General features: G+C 36.9%; 1 protein-coding gene across 11 annotated transcripts in view; it reads left to right on the top strand.

Moving 5' to 3' along the window:
* Positions 1 to 19504, top strand: part of RALGAPA1 (Ral GTPase activating protein catalytic subunit alpha 1) — a 133292-nt gene that overhangs the window by 65826 nt on the left and 47962 nt on the right. For all 11 annotated transcript variants that reach the window (XM_066188435.1, XM_066188447.1, XM_066188446.1 and 8 more), the window contains 7 exons: positions 4339 to 4449; positions 5393 to 5461; positions 6703 to 6837; positions 7578 to 7761; positions 15688 to 16552; positions 17947 to 18018; positions 18964 to 19087. In XM_066188435.1, the coding sequence (XP_066044532.1) occupies positions 4339 to 4449; positions 5393 to 5461; positions 6703 to 6837; positions 7578 to 7761; positions 15688 to 16552; positions 17947 to 18018; positions 18964 to 19087 (1560 nt within the window). The remainder of the gene's footprint in view (positions 1 to 4338; positions 4450 to 5392; positions 5462 to 6702; positions 6838 to 7577; positions 7762 to 15687; positions 16553 to 17946; positions 18019 to 18963; positions 19088 to 19504) is intronic.

The raw sequence follows: 19504 nt of genomic DNA, 5'->3' as shown, positions 1-19504 counted from the left end.
CTGAAAAATATCTTAGCAGATCAGCTGCTCACATCCTGTGAAGCAGGATTTAAGTCTCTGTATAAGGTAGCTGCGGGGCTTTTAGTATTAGACTCTAAATTGCAATTTCCTGTTTTGCAAAATCACATTCATTCTTTGCAGCTCCGCTAATACCCTCTTCCAGGGTTTTCCCCTTGGTTTTTAATAATGCTTAACTTTTGCATTTTATCAAGTTCCTGTGCAAGTTTGGTATAAGGCAAATGATGTTTTTATCTTGCTTCTTCAATTTATCAATATTTGAACTATTTTTAATCCTGAAATTCACAGTGATTTATGTTCTTTTTCTCTGATGTATTTATTGAACCAATTATTTGTATCTCATTTATATTAAACGTAAATTACTTTTTGAATGAGAAAACAAAGATCTTTATATTTCCACTTTGCTTTGTGTTGGCAAAACCATCCAGTGCACACTGTCTTTTTTTCTACTTCTGAGCAATCGTATATATTCACAATTGAGTTTGATAATGAAATGAAAAGTTCATTAATGTGTCATGGGAGAAATAAATTAGCTCTAATTTGTTACCTAAGCAATCTCCTGGCTACCAAGTGGTCAGAGGTTTGAACTCTCAGAATGGATTATTTTCTTATTTTCGGGAGAAATGAATGGGTAGAGAGCTATAGGCTTAGTCCAACTTACTGATAAGTTCAATTGAGCAAATAGCATTGAATAGAAATGCTAGCAGCAATTACATGCTTATTTTTGAAATACCAGAAGCATATTCAGAACTGCAGTTCAGCAGCTCGCTTTGGAATATAGCTAGTGCTTCTCTCAGCTGTGTGGCAATACTGCTCTGTCGACATTAACCTGGAGCTTGAGCACAAAGGATCCTAGCCAGCCATCCAGACCTATGATTTTATTCTGCTTCTCTCAAAAATGCTGCAGATACATCACAAAATTGTGTTGTATGGACTTAGTTGAATGAGTGCTAAGCAATAGGTTATTTTCAAGTATGGACAGGGTTAAATTCCTGATTTAATGTCCAGAAAGAGTGGACCCTTATAAAGATGAACCTTATGTTCCAAGGAAAACCCTGAGACTTGGGAAACAGGCAAACTGCCAGTTCATTGCCATCTTTTTTACCCCCATCAAGTAACTTCTCAAAAATTACATTCACAATCCACACTACTAAATATAAAAGTGGTGAATTCTTATGCTTTATAACATAGGACATTTTCCAGAGACAAAAAAAATGGCAGGTGGAATGTTTATGGCAGCATACAGGTGTTTCCGTGCCACCTCTGAAGGTTCTTGTTAAAGAAGTCAGAACCAAAGGACTGACTTGAAAGGGGTGTGAATTGTTTCATTATCTGACACGTAGTCAGTGAGGCTACTTGAGTTCAGGAAAATGTCCTTCCAGAACCCACAGCTCTCATAACTGTTTGTTCTAACATGCCTGAGCATTTCTTGTGGTTTAAGCTCAGTTGGAAATTAAGCACCATGGAGCCACTCGCTCAATCTTCTTTCTTCCTACCCACTGCAGTGGAATTGCAGGGAGAATCAGGGCAAAACTTGTATGTTGAGATGAGAACAGTTTAATAATCAAAAGCAAAGTAAAACAGCGTAATAATGGTAAATTATAATAATAGTAATAAAAAGAGAAAGGAAAAAAAGCCCAAGTGATGCACAATACATTTGCTCACCATCCGCTGACCAATATCCTCTTCCCAGCCCAGACTGACCCCTTTTCCATATAACTCCCCCAGTTTATTTACTGGGCATGATGTTCTATGGTGTGGAATATCCCTTTGGGCAGTTCTGGTCGTCCATCCCAGCCATGCTGCCACCCAGTTTCTTTTGCTCACCTTTGCACAGGCACAGCATGAGACAAGAAAAAAAAAAAAAATCCTTGTCTTCTGATAAACAGAACTTAGCAAAAAACAAAACATCAGTGTGTTATCAACATCATTCTCATTCCGAATCCAGAACACAGCACTGCAACAGCTACTGAGAGGAAATTAACTCTACCCTAGCGACAGCATTCTTTTGAAATGTGAAATATTGACCATGCTAGGACAGCTTTCTGAAGCAGATGAATGAAAGAAATTTGATCTATTTCAGCCAACCCCCATATTCTTCATCAAAACTTCCTCCCTGATGCTTTTCCCGTGAATAAAAAAAAATAAGTGTGCAAGATTAGATTTTAAATTTATACATATTCATTACTTTATACACTTTATGCTTTATGTGGAATTGATGTCTCCACTTACTTTTGTTTCTTTATTAAATTAAAAAAAAAACAAAACCTCTCTTCAACCAGAGGAAAAAAAAAAGGTTAACTGATGTGTGTAAACCAGCCTTAAAAATTATTCATTCATCTTCATTTTAGAGCCTCTTTAGAAAAAGAACTGTTAAAAATTTAAGAGATAAATGCTTTCTGTTCTTAAGTAGTGAATGGCCGACAATTCAGTGTCTCTGAAAACTCTGCAGGTCTTTTTCTCAGGTAATTTTTTCTTACTTTCAGTGATCTGGATGCTCTGTATTAAACTACCCCAATTTTTCCATCCCATTTTTTTCTCCAGTGATTTTGGGATTTTCCTGCAAGCTTGTTAGGATGTTTTGAGTAATCTGGATTTGATCTCAAGTTCTGTGCTCAAATTGTCATTCTTTCAGTTCTTTTTGTTTTGTTCTTTTCTTTTTTTTTTTTTTTTTTTTTGATTGCCACTCAAGCTTGAGAATTAGAACCTGTACCCTGCTTACTGTGCTCTAACAGAGTACTTTCACAGCATGGGGAGAGGCTGTCTCCTGAGGGATAAAAAAGTAATTATATTCTTGTCATAAAGTCTGTGAAGATTTAGAGATGTGAGATGTTTACTTTTTTGAGCTAAAAGCCAACAATAACACAAAACTGCATCCACTGAGAAAGAGAGAAAGTCAGAACGAGAACTAACTACCCATTGTGTACTCCAGTTTCCGTCTCCCTGGATGACTTGCAAGAGCCATTCACAGTCTTTCTTTTTGCTTATATAGATACCACAAATAAAAAATGGTAATTAAAGCTTCGTCCTCCTGACTTTTCCTTTCACTTATGCCATTTCTTTTCAAGACTTTAAATGTAAAAATTGATAGCTCTGCTTTGATAAGAAGCACTGACCCAGAACAGAGTCTTCTTCCAGTGTATTTTCAGTTTAAGTTTTTGCCATTCAAAAATTTCATTCTAAAATCGTTGTTTTCTCCTCAGGCTTCATGCCCAGACATTTAAGCTTTCTTAAAGCTTTGGGGTTTTTTAAGTTTTGTGAGATGCATCCCTCCCTGGAGGGTTAATAGAACTGGTCTGAGTAAGAAAAAAGCCTATGAAGCCGAGAAATTACATCTAAACATTTTTACAGCCTAATTGCCCTTTTCTGAGTTCAAAAGTAGAGAGCCATCTTGCAGCACATACCTGTGACAGCTTTGCTGCTGAATATAGTGAGATTGAAACAAGTAAACTACTTTCTTAATAATGCAGGAATTCACTTGTAATATTACAACTTTGTCCTTGTCATTTGCTGCACACCTTAATGTTTTAAAGAAAGTGCAGTGAAGGAAGAAATCTCAATTACATGTCTTGTGCATTAACAATTTAGGGAAACACATCCCTTTCTTTTAATTTATGTTTTCCCACTTAGGAGTGTAGAAAAGGGTGTTACATTCTCCCCTAAGACTGGGAATTGTACAAATGTGTTCCCTTCTGCTTTGACCAGCACAGTAACTGTGGAGGGCAGACTCCAGAGCAGCAACCTTCTCCCTTCTTTAAAAGAAAAGCAGAGTTAAGCACAGAAGCCAAGGTGAACTAATTTCCATTCAAACACATGCTGGGCACAGCAGTTGCTCCCAGGTAGCGGAACAGTTCATCTCGTGTTTAGTACTGCAGGCTGCATTTTGGGCATGTGGCTTTTCACCTGCCTTGATTCTAAGCAAAGACCTGTGATTTCAGAATTGGATCCTTGGGGGGGCTTTACAGTTATTCATTAATATTAATAATCAATAAGGTAACAAGGAATTAGTTCTTTCTTCCTGTCTTCATGATATTGTACTAACCAACCTGAAGTTAGTTAGGAGACACCACTCCCCTTTCTGGTGTGCAGCTCACTAGATGTCTGATCCAAAACTTTGGTGTTAGCTGCTAATATTTGTTTATGAATATAAAGTAGTTCCGTTTGAGTTTTGTAAAATTTAATTCTGTTCCTCTGATAAATAGATACTTAAGGAACTATATCTATAAAACTACCAGTGAAATTTGTGACCATCTTACCACCTAGTGTACTCTTACATGAAATCATTTTGTCATTGCTACTGTGCTCTGTTTTCATTTCTAGTTTCCAAATAAAACAGTAGCCCAAGTTGCCTGCAGTATGCTGAACATGCTGATACATTATGTACATAGACTTCAACTGTATCAAGCTGATTCACCTTTAAGAATTATTCAAGTAAGTAATTTTTTTTTGAATTGAAATTTTCAATTATCTTAAGTGAAGCACTACAGTGTATTACCTTAAAATTAAACACCTGAATATTTAGAATTATGTTCTGAAAAACACTGAATTAGTATAAACATAGTCTTAACACTAGCAGTAGGGAATTGCAGCACACTTAACTTCCTGACTCCAGTATTGACATGTCATGTGTCTATGTCATGCCTATTTTTCCTCAGAGAAAAAGTGTCATGAGAATGTTGTCAATAAAGTACAGTTTTGTTATAATATTAGATATCTTCAAGCGTGTTTATTTAAGTTCAGGGAGAAAATGATTACTTAAAATATGGATCTGCAATTGTATTTTGCATATCCATGAATGAGTTTCAGTATAAAGCAAAAATAGTATTTTGAATACTCTTCCCATAACAAGGAGATAGACTATGGCCTCTGGGAGTCTGAACCACATAGGAGAGACAGAGGGCTCCCAGGTTCTTTTCATGTGAAAACTTCTTATGAGATACAGCAAGCATTTCTGTGCTCTGGAGGCATATTTTTGATCAAATAGAGACAGGGTGTATTCTAGTAGTCCTGAGGAACAAGGTAGCTCAGATAGCACCATACACAAACCAGCACCAGATTTCTTCCTGCATCATACAAGTGTGTTGACTCACATTCTTTTCATGCATGAGTATTTGAGGTAGCTGTGCAATTCCATTTTCTTATGTCCCTATGTGAGTCAAACAGAACATACTCCTGCAATGTATTCTGCAAAACTCAATTAAAAGTGTTTTTATTAAAAAAAAAATTGTCAAGTAATACTGGAACTTGTCTCAAAATAATTGTAATAGAATTTAACTGTGAATCTAGTATCGTGTTATATTTATCTGCTTAAAAAATTATTTTAAGCTTAAATATTTAGGTTCTGTTTTAGAAGAAATATGGTATATTTCCCCAGATTCTGATAGCAACTATTACACATCTGCTACCCAGTACAGAAGCTTCCTCTTATGAGCAGGACAAGAGGGTAAGTATTTTTCATTTCTAGTACTTTCTGCCTCCTGAAAGCTGTGTCTCTACTGAATTGGCTTTGCTGTGGGGCTCATTGGGTCATTTAAATTTGGGCACTTTGGTGCAGTCTGTTGCTGACTGCTCCATCATTCTGGGCTACCATTCCCACAAGGAGCTCGAGTTCATCTGTTGCTCATTTTTGTCTTCAGAGCTGTTTCATCTTCTGTCTCTGTTTGCAAGAAGTCAGGGGCTGTTGTAGACTACAGTCATATACCAAGCTACCCACTTCTCCGCTTGAGGAGGCTTTCCATAATTGACCAAGTTTCCCCATGAACTATTGTCAATCGTTTTGCATGAAATATCATATAAAAATGTCTTACGTATTTTGACAAATGTAATCCTAATGGGTTTCTTCAAAAATTGGTTAAAATTAAAAAGATTCAGTGCCCTTCATCTTTTGGTTTATTATACTTTTGAGGTACAAACTTGGAGTGTATTATGTGAAATGAGTAAATTAGGTAAATGGATTTTTTTAAAGTCTTCTATCTACCTTGTATAATATTTTAGAGAATCTTATTCATATTTATCTGAATTGTCTTCCCTTCCACAGCTGAGTTTTAAAAATCAAAAACAATTATTTGGTCAGTAAGTTATTGATGGTTTGGTGTGGGTTTGTGTCTTAATCTAATTCTGTTCTAGAGTCTTTCAAAACATCCCAAGAGGGAGTTGATTCTTTTGCTAACTGAGTAACCTACAATACAGAAAGCAGTTGGGTTTCTTTCAGGTGATACCTGTTGCAGCATTACGTTATTGATACATTGTTAAGGACATTATGTTTTATTTATAAAGCACTAAGTACAGGTGAATTAGTTCCATTCTGTGTAATCCTTGATTCACTTTGCAGTGAAATTTATGTGCAAAATGGTGTATCAACCTTAATTTTGACCTATGTTATCTGTCATTTTAAAAACAACACCCTACAAATCAATTTTGAAAACTGTGGGTATTCTCTTAAGTATAGTATCTGCTCACAGTCTTACCCTGATGAGAAACTGTTGAGTGGATGGCCCAAGTTTTTACTGAATGCCATATGTTTTGACGATACAGTGGTTAACAATTGGGACCTGCCATTACTGCAGAAGGTTGACTTTACTGAATTGAAAAAGGAAGGCAAAACAGAGAAATAAAATGAAGTGATAAATATGAAGTAGCAGGTGCTGGCTTAATTGATGTGTAATGGAAAGTGTTTTTTTCCAGTTGGTGGTTTCTTTACTTCTGTGCTTATTGGATTGGATAATGGCTTTGCCATTGAAGACTTTGCTGCAGCCTCTTCGCACTACAGGAGCAGAAAATGATAAAACTGAAAGATCCGTTCTTAATTGTATATATAAGGTACATGTTTCTTTGCTCACTTATTAAGAATTTCTGTGTATGGAGGTAGTGTCAGTTTTCATGGAAATGAAGGCAAAAGTTTTCTGTAAGCTGACCTCCATTCTACTCCTGAAATATGGAGTGCTGGCTCAGTTTTTACATATTTCATTGTAACAGCTTGACCTTTGGTATATTTAGAATAGTAGATTATATTTTACATTTTGGATGCTTAAACAAGCCTCTTTTTGTATGTCATGTGCATTGCAGATGCTTGTATTGTAGATATTGTATTGTATTGCTTGTATTTAATACAAAAAGGTGTAAATTTTATATATCAAGCAATTTCATTTAGCAATAAGCAAAGCGAAATGCACTAAGTTACAATTACTGTCTTTAGGAACACAGAAGAAAGGGGTTTTTATCTATTTTGCAAGGAAAGGGGATTAAAACCTCTAGTGGTTTAGACCTAGCATATGTAATTAGAGAAGATAAGAGAGCTAAAAATAAAGGAAGCCTAATGATTTTTTTTTGTAAGTTTTGTTTCTTTATTGTTAAATTCTATTTTGGTGGTAATAATTTTCTTTGCAGACCAGAGTTTGTTTCTGTAAACATTAAGCATCTAAAATTTTCCAGCGTTTCGTCATGCCTGCCTTCTAACAAATCAATTTTTAGAACGCAAGTAAAAATGAACTTCATTTCTTGTAGAACTGTAAAGTATAAATTTCAGTAATTAATGTAATGAAATTCTCATTTTGTTCTAGGTTCTGCATGGATGTGTCTATGGGTCTCAGTGTTTTAGCAACCCAAAATATTTTCCTCTAAGCCTTTCTGATCTGGCATGTATGGATTATGATCCTTTTATGCATTTAGAAAGCTTAAAGGAACCAGAACCACTGCATTCTCCAGACTCAGAGAGGTCTTCTAAACTTCAGCCAGTCACTGAAGGTTTGTCTAATTGCCTAAATACATTTTCTTTCAAAAAGATTTTGTCTAGGTTTTCAGTGTTGAAGTGTTGGTCTAAAGCACAGGTTTTTGGCTATATGAAGACACTAGGTAAGAGCCATTAGTATGGAATGAGCAAATGTAATTTTGAGCAATTGCCATTTGATTAACTGAAATAAGTATGTTCTGAACAACACCAAGATCGATATGATATGGATTCTTCCGTGCCCTGTGTATCAGCAGAAGTGTTAAGTACTGCAACATGGATGAATGTTGCTTTTCATTTTACTTTCAGTAAATTAGTTTGATTTTTTTCTTAATTTTGCTCCTTTTTCTAGGAGTATTTTGGGTTTTTATTCCCATTTGACATTGCAATATTGAATGCTTCCGATGGATTTTTTTAGCCTATCATAATTTGTTGTTGAGCTCTTTTTATGCTGCTTAAAACCACAAATTTGTCTAAAAAGAGAAATTTTCTTTCATCTGGTTAGAATCTTAGGGGACATGGGAATTAACATTTTCTTCACAACTCAAAAATAAAAATAAAGAATTAAGAATCTAAGCTGCAGAGGACTATCATGTGTTACGCAGTATATCTAGTAAATATCAGATGGCTACATAGGGAAGAAAATTGAAAAAGATGAGATTAAGATATGAGCAACTCTGTGTAGTGCTATTCTGCCTCTGTATTAAGTTGTTCCATTTAGGCTTTTTTAAGGGTATTAAGAACCAGATAAATGCAGCAGTTCTTTGTAGCAGCTGTGTGCTAACAGCAGGTGATTTTGTGGTCTGTAGTGACTACGTGCTGTTTTTTATGTAGAGAAAATGGCTAATCATTGTGCCCTTGTCTAAGGCATGCTTCATCATCCTCAAGTACTTTTTTGGCCAAAGAATTCTAAACATAGATCTGTCCCCTAATAAGCTCAGTATTGGATTGAACAAGTCTGATCTGAGAACTACTGGCAGGAGGAGCTCTAATTATTAAATTTACTGAAGAATGAGGGAAGGTACTATAGTTGGCTTTTCGTCAAATGGCTGTGGCCTTATTAGTAAAAAGTAATCATCTGCAGGGTCAGAATGAAAGAGGCTTCGAAGGATTCATTCTGTCCTAATTACAGTCTCACCTATACATATTATGTAAAGCTAATATTTAAAGCATTTGCCAAAATTTACTTCCACTACATGTTCTATTACAGTGTAGTGAATAGTAGTAGCTTTTTATGCCTGGCATCTTTTGTATTCCATAATAATCTGTAATTATGGGTTAAAGCAAATGCTGTGTAGCTTTTTTAATCTGACAATCTGAAAAGACAACCCTGAATAGATTTCTCTTTAAATGAATACGGTTTCACAAAGCCTTAGCATCAATATCTTCATTTTGCATTTCTAACCATGATCTTTTCTTTTATGATTTCTTGTTAAATTTCTTAATAAAAGTAATTTCAGATGTCCCTTTTATCTCTCCAGATAAATTAAGTTTCAGGGCTCTGGAATTGTAAGTTGGACTGTGAAATTTAATTGGCATACTAGTGTTATAATGCAACCCTGGTTCTGCAACCTTGGCACTTCTAGTCCCCATTGCCAGGCAGAGAATAAAATTGGCGGTGCTTAACCGATTGCACAGCATCTGTTCTCTCTGGCATTGTTGGAGGAGTGAGAGGAGTGAAACTAGTGGATAACAACCAGTCTGGGTCTCTGTCAAAAAAGAGGGTCAAATACTACAAGCTAGCAGCAGAACAGTATGCTGATGGGTCGGCATCTTTTAGTAGAGTAAAAGCGCTATCATGGTATCTTTTTTGAGGGAGTGGAAATGAGCAGGGCAGAAGTTTTAGGGAATTCAGGGAAGTGCTACAAAGACTGGGTAGGAATTGCAAGACTCTTTCCTTTGGTCACAAGCAAAGCTGAAAGTGCTGAAATGACAAAATTCTTAAGGCAGGGTGCTTTAACGGATGTGGTTGATTTACCCTGTTATGCCTCCATTGTTCAAGGTCAGATCCATTACAAGTTTTGTGGGTACTCAGCCACAGCATAATGGGATACGAAACTAGGAAGATACAGGACTTAGAGTGACACAGCTGTGTAGGTGGGACAGGATCTACTGAGTGGAGCAAGCCATGCAATAAACTGCAGGGCAAAGATTTCTTAAATCCTCCAGGAACAGGTGTATGTCAGTAAAGAAGATGATTATTTGCCTGTCTTTTTCAGTAACTTTCCAAGTTCTACCTCTCACAAGGAAGCTCTTAACCTAGGATTATCAATAAAATTGTCTTTGTTCTCCTTTCTGGTGCTGGTAAAGTGGTAGATTTTAGTATGAGATATACAAAGACTAACTTTGAAAGTAGGTGTTAAGCATATTAAACTGTTATATTTAAACCAGAATGAACTTTCAGCAGCTCTCAGTAAGGACATCAGTAGGAAGCTTTTATCGCATCATCAGAACTTGCAGACAGCAAGTCTGTGATGCTTTCATACATCTAAAGAATCACTGGGTTTGTCTGTGTGAAGGCTGATGAGCTGGTCCTCTAGTTAGTGTCAGCAACAACCTACTCTAGCTGCAGTACGGACATACAAATGGTGGTGGTGGTGGTGGTTTGACCCTGGCTGGATGCCAGCTGCTCACCAGCACTGCTCCATTATTCTCATCTGGATAGGGGAGAGAAAATATAACAAAAAGCTCATGGGTTGAGATAAAGACAGGAAGAGATCACTCACCACTCACTGTCATGGGTGAGACAGATTTGACTTAGGGAAATTAATTGAATTTATTACCAAGAAAATTAGGATAGGATAATGAGAAATAAAATCAAGTCTTCAAAACATCATACGCTTAACCCTCCCTCCTTCCTGGGCTTAATCTCATGATAAATTTCTACCTCTTCCTTGCCCCCAGTGGTGTAGGGGCGTGGGGATTGGGGGACTGCAGTCAGTTCACCACACATTGTTGTCGCCCTGATTTTCAGCCTTCTGATTTTGTTTACATTCTTGTATTGGAGTTCTCACAAACAAAGTAGATTGTTTTCTCATTCCTCTCTGTGATGGACTGCTGGTTTGACCACTGGGATCAGAGGGGTGTTCCTCTTGTCCCCCAATCCTTGACCCAATCCCAAAAACTATATGAATTGAGTTCCCAAAGTAAAAGCCCTTCTTTCCTCGCTCTCAACCTCACCAGATGAGTGTCGTTCTTTCATGTCCTGATTGCGACACATTGTCTCTGCTGCTCCTTCCTCCACAGGGGAAGATCTCCTGCTCCAGCATGGGGATCCTCACACAGGAGACTTCTACAACACAAGTTCTTCCCATGGACTGCAGTTTTTCATGAATGCTCCACTCTGGGTCCCCTTCATGTGGCTCAGTCCTGTAGGCCCAGCGTGCTCCAGCATAGGTCCCCCACTGGGTCACAAGTCCTCCCAGCAAGCCTGCTCCAGCATGAGCTCCTTTCTCCACAGCACCACAGCTCCTGCCAGGAGCCTGGTACAGTGTGGGCTTTCCACAGGATCACAGCCTCCTCTGGGCATCTACCTGCTCCAGCATGAGGTCCCCAGGGATTTCAGGATGGATCTCTGTTCCGCTGTTGAACCTCCATGGTCTGCACCAGAGGCTGCAGGGAATCTCTGCTCTGGTGCTTGGTTCACCTCCTGCCCGTCCTTCTTCACTGACCTTGGTGTCTGCAGAGTAGTTGCTTTCACATATTCTAACTCTGCTCTTCTCTGGCTGCAAACTCCTTCTGCCAAATATTTTTTTTTTCCTTCTTAACTTTGTTATTCCAGAAGCATTACTTTCATCGCTGCTCAGCTTGGCCTTGGTGAGCAGCAGGTCCAGCTTGGGGCTGGCTGACATTGTCTTCATCAGATACAGGGGAAATCTCTAGCAGCTCTTCAGAGAAGCCACCCCTTAACTCCCGCACCACCAAAACCTTGCCAAACAAGCCCACTGTTCTAATTAACTGCATCTAACTAGCCAGCTTAGATGTTCACAAGTCAACCTGGACTGCATAGTGCCACAATCTGCTAGCTTACTTTTGATCTTTTCCATTTCATTTCAGAACCATAACCAAATATGAAGAAGGGTTTTTTTGCATTTATAGACAAAAACATTTTGAAAGCTGTTCTTCACAGATCAGAAATCTGTTAGATAGTTGTGATTGGAAGGTACTAGTAACATTACATGGATACATTGGTCTATCAGTTATTGATTTAATTGATTTTTCCCCATTACTCATATTTCTTCAAACATATTTTAAATTCTTTTGCATAGATTGATCATTTTTTTCTAATATTTTTCCGTTCCTAATGAAAAAGTTTTCCCTGCCTGATGTTTAGTCTTAGCTTTTCTTTAAAAATATAAAGCACTTTTCATTTAAGACTTTGCTGTTTGTCATTTTACTGAAAGGACACAAAATGCACACTTAAAAAAATACTTTATACATAGTGCATCCAGATTAACGCATTTTGTGTTTTGTGGGGAATATTCTAGAAATGGATTCTCTGTTACTGCATGTCTATATAGCTGAAGTTTAAAATTAGAAAGGCATGAGACTTGCTTAAACTAAGGTAAGATACAGGAAACTAAGCTAAGAGGAACACTCTTAGGCTCCCTTTAAACATAATGAAGGAAAAAGGAGTGCTTTTAGAGAGTGATTCATCCCATTGCTCCAATTTGAGATTAATCAGTCTGTACAGGTCATCATTCTTTAGACAGCTAAGAAAGATGAAGAGAGTGAAATTCCGCCCTCAGTCATTGCTTTTTACATCTGCTACATAACCATAGTTGTTTAAAACTGTTCAGCCAAAGTTGAATTAAAAAGTTAACAGCACATCTTAAGGAAACTTAGGAATCCTTCATTCATGCCACAGATACGTATTAGTAGTGATGGACCTTCGGTCTTCCCACAAAAGAGATAATTTCAGGACTGAGAAAAATAAATTATATAATACGCTTCTAGTAAATTACCAAAAGATCATGTACACGTTTAAATTACATTGCCCAAGCCAGAGGCAGTACCCTTGTAAAGAAAGCAGCGATGTGTTCTCTCTGGAAAACAGGTCAACAAAGCAGTGAGCTGGACTGCCTTAATGTGTAATGATATGACTTATTTTGTAGATTCTGTGGCAAAGCTGTGATGGCTTGCATTATTACATATTCTCATTTGCCCTCCAGAAACAAAGAGCATGGTTTAGATACTCATTTTAAGGTTTAATATATTGAATGTCCAGTTATTTCTGATTGAGGAGATGTGCTTCTAGGAATAAATTAAATTGCAAAATTAATTTAAAATTTTCATAATTTCAAAATGCATTAGAAGGCTTAGGATTTTTCCTTTTTTATTTCTGGAGAAACCGTCACTAAAATCTGATTTTCTGTGTGGCAAAAATGTTTCAAGATTGCTTTATTTTATTTCAGCATAGCAGGTTGCATCTTACAGTCTGCTTTTCATATACTTCTCTTGATACTTCTCATATAAGTTCTCTGTGTCATTTTTAGGTCAATAGCACTGTATTCTGAGAGAAGACTCAGATGTAGTGTTCACATTTTATAAAAGAACAATGACAGATTTATGATTTTAGTTCAAGTGCAAAGTTTTCAGGGAAAGGCTGTATTAGGACTGAGAATGGATCTTCCAAATTTAAATTAATTGTTCTTCCCTTCGTATCACTGTCATCTTTCTTTTCCGTATTTCCCTTAGGCTCCTAAGGGAGTACATTCACACACACAGGCACAAAAGGACCATGATCAGGTTTGAGATCTTTAGGGTTTGCCACACAACAGTAATAGTAATAACATATGCTAGAATGTCCTTATTTCTTCTGGTTTCTCAGCAGAACTTAACAGGGTTCATTTAACCTTTATAAGGTGGGACTTCAGGAATCAGGAAAGCTTGTGTGTCTCTGCTCCTGGGAACCTGAGAAAAGTATTACCTTATTTATCTGTGCAGTAGCAAGTGCTAAATACTTGGTATAAATGTCCTGATGAAGGTGGGCCAGTCTCTGCGTTGTCCAGGAGGTGGTCAATAATGTGCTGATAAATCATTCTTCAAACACCCAGATTATTTTTGCCTTGTTTTCTATAAAATCTGCTTCCAGTTCCTTCTTATATTTCAGCAGATGGCACTATAACTTAATTTCCTTGTGTGCTGCCAATATCTGGACACTTAATTCAGCATCACTGAATGTATTTGTATTTGTAAATTTTAAACCTCAAGAAGACTGTAGGTGATAAAAAATATAATCTCTAATTTGCTTATATTAATTCTCAAGGCCTTAATTTATTAAAATACTTGAGTAGATATGAGTTTTGGAATTGTGTAAATGTTATGTTGATTTTGCCAGCTATTAACTGGATGAAATGTTTCCCTATTTTCAGTTCAGATGGAGTGCTTCCTAAAGGAAGAGAATAGCCAGAATCCCAAACATCTCTTACATGCTGTACCCAAACCTTTTGGGGAAAAAAAAAAAAAGGCAAATACATACTACTTGTTTATTTTTGCAGTTGCTGAATGCATCCATCTTCAGAAATTGAGTATCTATAATGGCAGTCAGTACACATCACAAATTTGCCTTTATTTTTCCCATTAAACCAATTAAGACATCTGAAACGGCAAAAAGAAATCTGTTTCTTGAACATTAGTTTGGCAGCTTACGAATATCTAGCATAAGGAGAGATTAACTCATTATACCTTGCTTTAATGCCCAAGAGGTTACATATTCTCAGTAAATACTGAGTGAAAAAGTGATGTCGTTCAGAACATTCTGGTTTGATGGATTTTGGTGAGAAAGAAGATGGGAAGCATTTACAGCAGTTTTCAATGTTTAATGTAATCTAAAATACATTATGTAATCCTGAAGAGTATAGTTTTTTAATCTTCTCTTTATAAATCCCAAATTCAGGGCATCCATGCCCAGTTACAAGAGAGAGGATACAGGAAACAAGTACTTTGCATTTTGATCTTGTTCCCTCTTCCACAAGTCTTGTTCTGCAGTGTAATATTTTTGTGTTTGGGTTCTTCAGTGGGTCCCCTGAACCAGTTGATGGTTCTCTTCCTCAGAGAGTCACTTTGTCCTGCTCATATAATTCATGTAGAGTGGACTTGATAAAAATAATTTGATAACAATATAGTACTGGGTTAGCAGGGTGTGATATAAACATTAAAAATACCTTTTGGGAATTTAGGTGATGTAATGTGCACGTGGAAGGTATGCAACAAAAAAGTAGGTGGCAAAAACCATGTTGAATTACCAGTGCAACTCACAGGATGAATTTCACATAAGATGGGCACAATTAACTTTTCTTTCTCCCTCCCAAGGTTTGCTAACCTGAAAATTCTTAAGATGCAGATGTGGCATGAGATTTCCTTTTTGAAAATTTTGCTAATGTTAGATTATGTTGAATATAGATGGCCTGATCTTTGATTTTGTACTTTAAAATTATCCAGTGCTGTTCTCAAGCTAACCTACAGCTATATGCTCCCCAGGGAAATTAAGACGGATTAGACCTTTTGTGCATCTATCTTCCTTTGTATTTCTCAGTAATGATGTGTATAAATATAATAATACACTGCAATTGGAATGGACATCTTGCAACACAGTTAGGATCTCTACTTCAACAGCCATTCAAGATTTATTTTCACTAGATAAAAAATCGTGTATTTTAGAAGAACAGTGGTGATAACAAAGCTATGGCAAAGGAAGTATGCTCTGTAGACATAGTAATGGCTGTAAAATAATGAAGATTCTTCTTTAACTGTTTCGGGATTTTTCATGTTATTAATAGACAAGACCAGTGGTCATCAAAATACATATTTTTCCATTGCTTAGTTGCATGTATCCTCAGCTTACAGTGCTAATTGTCTCAGGAAGGGACCAAAAGGAACTCATAAACCTCAGTGTTGTTTTCTGAATACTTCTTTTAAAACCTGTGCTCTTTATCTTGCAGTGAAAACTCACATGCAACAAGGATTAATTTCTGTTGCTGCTCGTACTGTGATAACACATCTAGTCAACCACTTAGGCCACTATCCTATGAGTGGAGGTCCTGCTATGCTGACCAGTCAAGTGTGTGAAAACAATGACAATCCATACAGTGAAAGTCCTGAGCTTTCTCCTGAACTTTTTGAGAACCCAAATCTTCAATTCTTTGTATTAAACAATACTTCCCTGGTGTCTTGCATACAAATCCAAGCAGAAGACGACATGCCGGGGGGAGGACTGTCTGCTGGACTTGCATCAGCTAATTCAAATGTTAGAATTATAGTGCGTGATCTGTCTGGCAAATACTCATGGGATTCAGCCATTTTGTACGGACCATCATCTTTATGTGGATCTTCACAACAAACTTCTTTTGCACTTTCATTATCTCAGCAAGATAAACCAGAAGATGCTCTTTCATCTTTTGAGCATGTGGAGGATGTATCTGCAAGAGATGGAATTACACTCCAAGTTAAAAGGAAATTTAGAGACACTGTACCAACATGGGATACAATTAGGGATGAAGAAGATGCTCTTGATGAGCTGCTGCAGTATTTAGGTGTTACAAGCCCTGAATGCTTACAGAGAACTGGTGTTTCTCTCAACATCCCTGCTCCTCAACCAGTCTGTATCTCAGAAAAACAGGAGAATGATGTCATCAATGCAATTCTGAAACAGCACACAGAAGAGAGAGAGTTTGTTGAAAAACATTTCAATGATGTAAATATGAGGGCTATGGAGCAGGATGAGCCAACGTCACAAAAGCCACAGTCAGCATTTTACTACTGTAGGTTACTTCTCAGTATACTGGGAATGAATTCATGGGATAAAAGGTAAAATGATTCATATTTTAAAAACCTCCTAAAGGAACTGTGCTGTTCTCACCTTGATCAGAGAGTTTGTTAAGGCAGAAATATTCCAGGCCAGCTACCAAAAGGGGAGGGATGTGCAGCTAAGGGCTAAATGGCAACTTTCTTCTGCTTTTCAGCCTGTCATTTAGAGAGACAGAAAGGAAGAATCTGTTGGATTTATTGTGATTCATATTCTTTCCTTAGAAAGTGTTTGAAGGCAAATTGAAGGAGTGGTGTATTTTCTTTGCATCCCATGTATGTTGCTGCAAAAATCATTACCTTTCGATGTCAGAATAATACTCAGGAAGTGCCATATTCTCAGCTATTGTGTCATTGGACAGTATCCTGCTGCTTTGTCTGCTAAAAGCATGCTTGCATGCAGCCTCAAAGCCTTGCATGTGTATTAGCTAATGAGAAAGATGTGTCCCCTACAATTTATTTCTACATTGGCTGTGCTTGAGTACTGTTTGAATATTGTTTAGAACAACAGGAGAGAAGCCATGTTCAATTACAGAAGTAATGTCTCTTTACTTTTTTTTTTGTGTGGGTGTAGTTAAATGCATGTCTGCATATGCATGGGGGTATGTACAAATATTAGCATCCTAGAATTCATGGGTCTTTCTGCAATCTTCTGCCATTGCTTTCAAATTCCATATTAGAATCACTGATATGTTTTCCTACTATGAAGGGAAATGAATATTTGGTAAAACAAAAATAATCTGTGTCACTGAGGTATCACTGGAATCAGACAAAATGTTGATATTACAACCCTTCTTATTTCAGTCTTTAATTCCTCAAGGCAGTCTGGTTTTGAATGGATTGCCCTTAATTCCACAGTGTTTTGTGGGAAACATCTTAAGCACAGTTGAAAAGACATGAAAAGTGCCTTTCTTTCTCTGACATATTGGTTTCGTTTTTTGTTTAAATTGTTACAGCTGACTGGATGATTACTGAGCTAAGTTCTGCTCTGCAGTTCAGCAGCAAAAAGCAAAAAGTTTGTGTTAAATTCACTAACTCCCTACAACAGTAGACTAATGGGAGTGTCCTTTGTCACGACACATATATATTTTATGGTCTTTCTGTAGAGAAGAAATGGATCCCAGTCAGATCCAGTGGGTTGACAGAAGAAAGTAGAAAGAAATAAAGGTTATACTCAGGGCTGTAATGAATATAGAAGATTTGCTGGAGTAAGAAAAATTGCTTGTATATTTTTTTAAAGATGCCCTAATTTTTATATATTAAGAAAGAGCTGTTGAAAAGACAGAAGCATTTGTTGACTGTTCCTGAGTGGACCTGGATATGTTGTTTTACCATTTTTGTACTGTTCTGTATTCATCAGTGAAGAGGTAATAAAAGTTGCAAATTTTTCTATTTAGAAGGAGCTTTCATCTCCTGAAGAAAAATGAGAAGTTACTTCGAGAACTCAGAAATTTGGACTCAAGACAATGGTAAATTCTTTTAATGACTGCCTACTTACTTGTTTTAAGTGTGCTTTTACTCAAATGGCACTAATTGCATAGATGTGAGACTTGAGCTGACTTTTTAAATGGATTTTTAATTATTAATGTATTTTGCATCGCATTGTCATTTTTTCTGTTATATTGAAGTTGCATTGGTTTTATTTGCAGGGTCAAATTCTGCATGTAGAGTACCATGAGATAAACAAGTTTCAAAATAACTTATAATTATGAGCATTTGTATATGCATAACATCTAATTCTTTTAAAACTTGGATATATCAAACTCTCCACATTTTAAGCTTTGGTTGATTGTTTAGCTGTTTCAAATGGTCTCAGTATTTGAAAACATGGGCCTCTAGTTGGAATTGTAGCACAGAATTAAAAACCAACTTGTTTTTGTAGAAGTTGCAACAAAACCCTGTGGAAGTTGTAGAAGTGTGAGAAACCATCTCCACTTGTCCCAGTGTCTAACAACAACCTGTCAACAGAAAACATTTAAATGATGATGATCTTTAAAAAATATGTGAAGATTCTTCATTCAGTTGCACAAGCTGCATTTTCATTGTGTTCAGAAGGCACTGTTGTTAATGGGCAGTGCAGTGTGGATGCCTGCATTACAGGTTTTGCCCATGTCTAAAGCCCACCTATTCCATTAGCAATTGGTACAGCCAGTACCATCCTGCATCTTAGAAGTGGTGAAAGGGGTAAATGCTGCTCATGTATAGCAAAACTTCAGGCTCTAGAGAAGATGACAGACAGGACAGAATGAAAATATGAAAATATAGGGGTTATCCAAAAAGAGGCAATGTAATTGTACTGTAATTCCACTATGCATTTTTTATGTTTTAAAAGCCATACTCTGTGTGTATTGTTTGCATATTTTAATTTCGTATTAGTTAAGGCACTGTCATGCACTGATCATTCTGTTTTACAGCCGAGAGACCCACAAGATTGCAGTGTTTTACGTTGCTGAGGGACAGGAAGATAAACACTCCATTCTTACGAATACTGGGGGCAGTCAAGCCTATGAGGATTTTGTAGCTGGTCTTGGATGGGAGGTATTTATTAAATGTTTTTATGCAAGGTTTTTGTACAGACACAATTACTGATACCATCATATAGTACAAGTCTTTGGCTCTTCAGCATTACTTACAAGAACTGAAATACACTGGTTTAAAAATGGGATCTAGAGAAGAATTCCTGTTTCAGTTTCATTAGCAATACTAGCCATTTAAATTCAAGCTCTCAACAGCTGAAGAAAGTTGTAGAGGCAAAGATAATACTTTAATGTGCAGTCCTGTACTTGGCTTTCATGGACTGATTAGGAGGCATCTTCATTTCCCTGTAAGCTTGTGCAGTGTTAAGTCCATTGAAGTTTGAGCTTTGCTTAAGTTCAGGACTTCAAAAAGTACAGACAGGCAGCTTCTCACATAATCTCTTCTTCCTGCCTTCCACTGCAGGCGTGTATCAGTTCA

This window comes from Chamaea fasciata, unplaced genomic scaffold, assembly GCF_029207755.1.
Source record: "Chamaea fasciata isolate MVZ Bird 193981 ecotype frontalis unplaced genomic scaffold, bChaFas1.0.hap1 SCAF_7, whole genome shotgun sequence".
Classification (NCBI taxonomy): domain Eukaryota; kingdom Metazoa; phylum Chordata; class Aves; order Passeriformes; family Sylviidae; genus Chamaea; species Chamaea fasciata.
The sequence above is the reverse complement of the archived record's forward strand: the minus strand, read 5'-3'. Positions and strand labels throughout refer to the sequence as shown.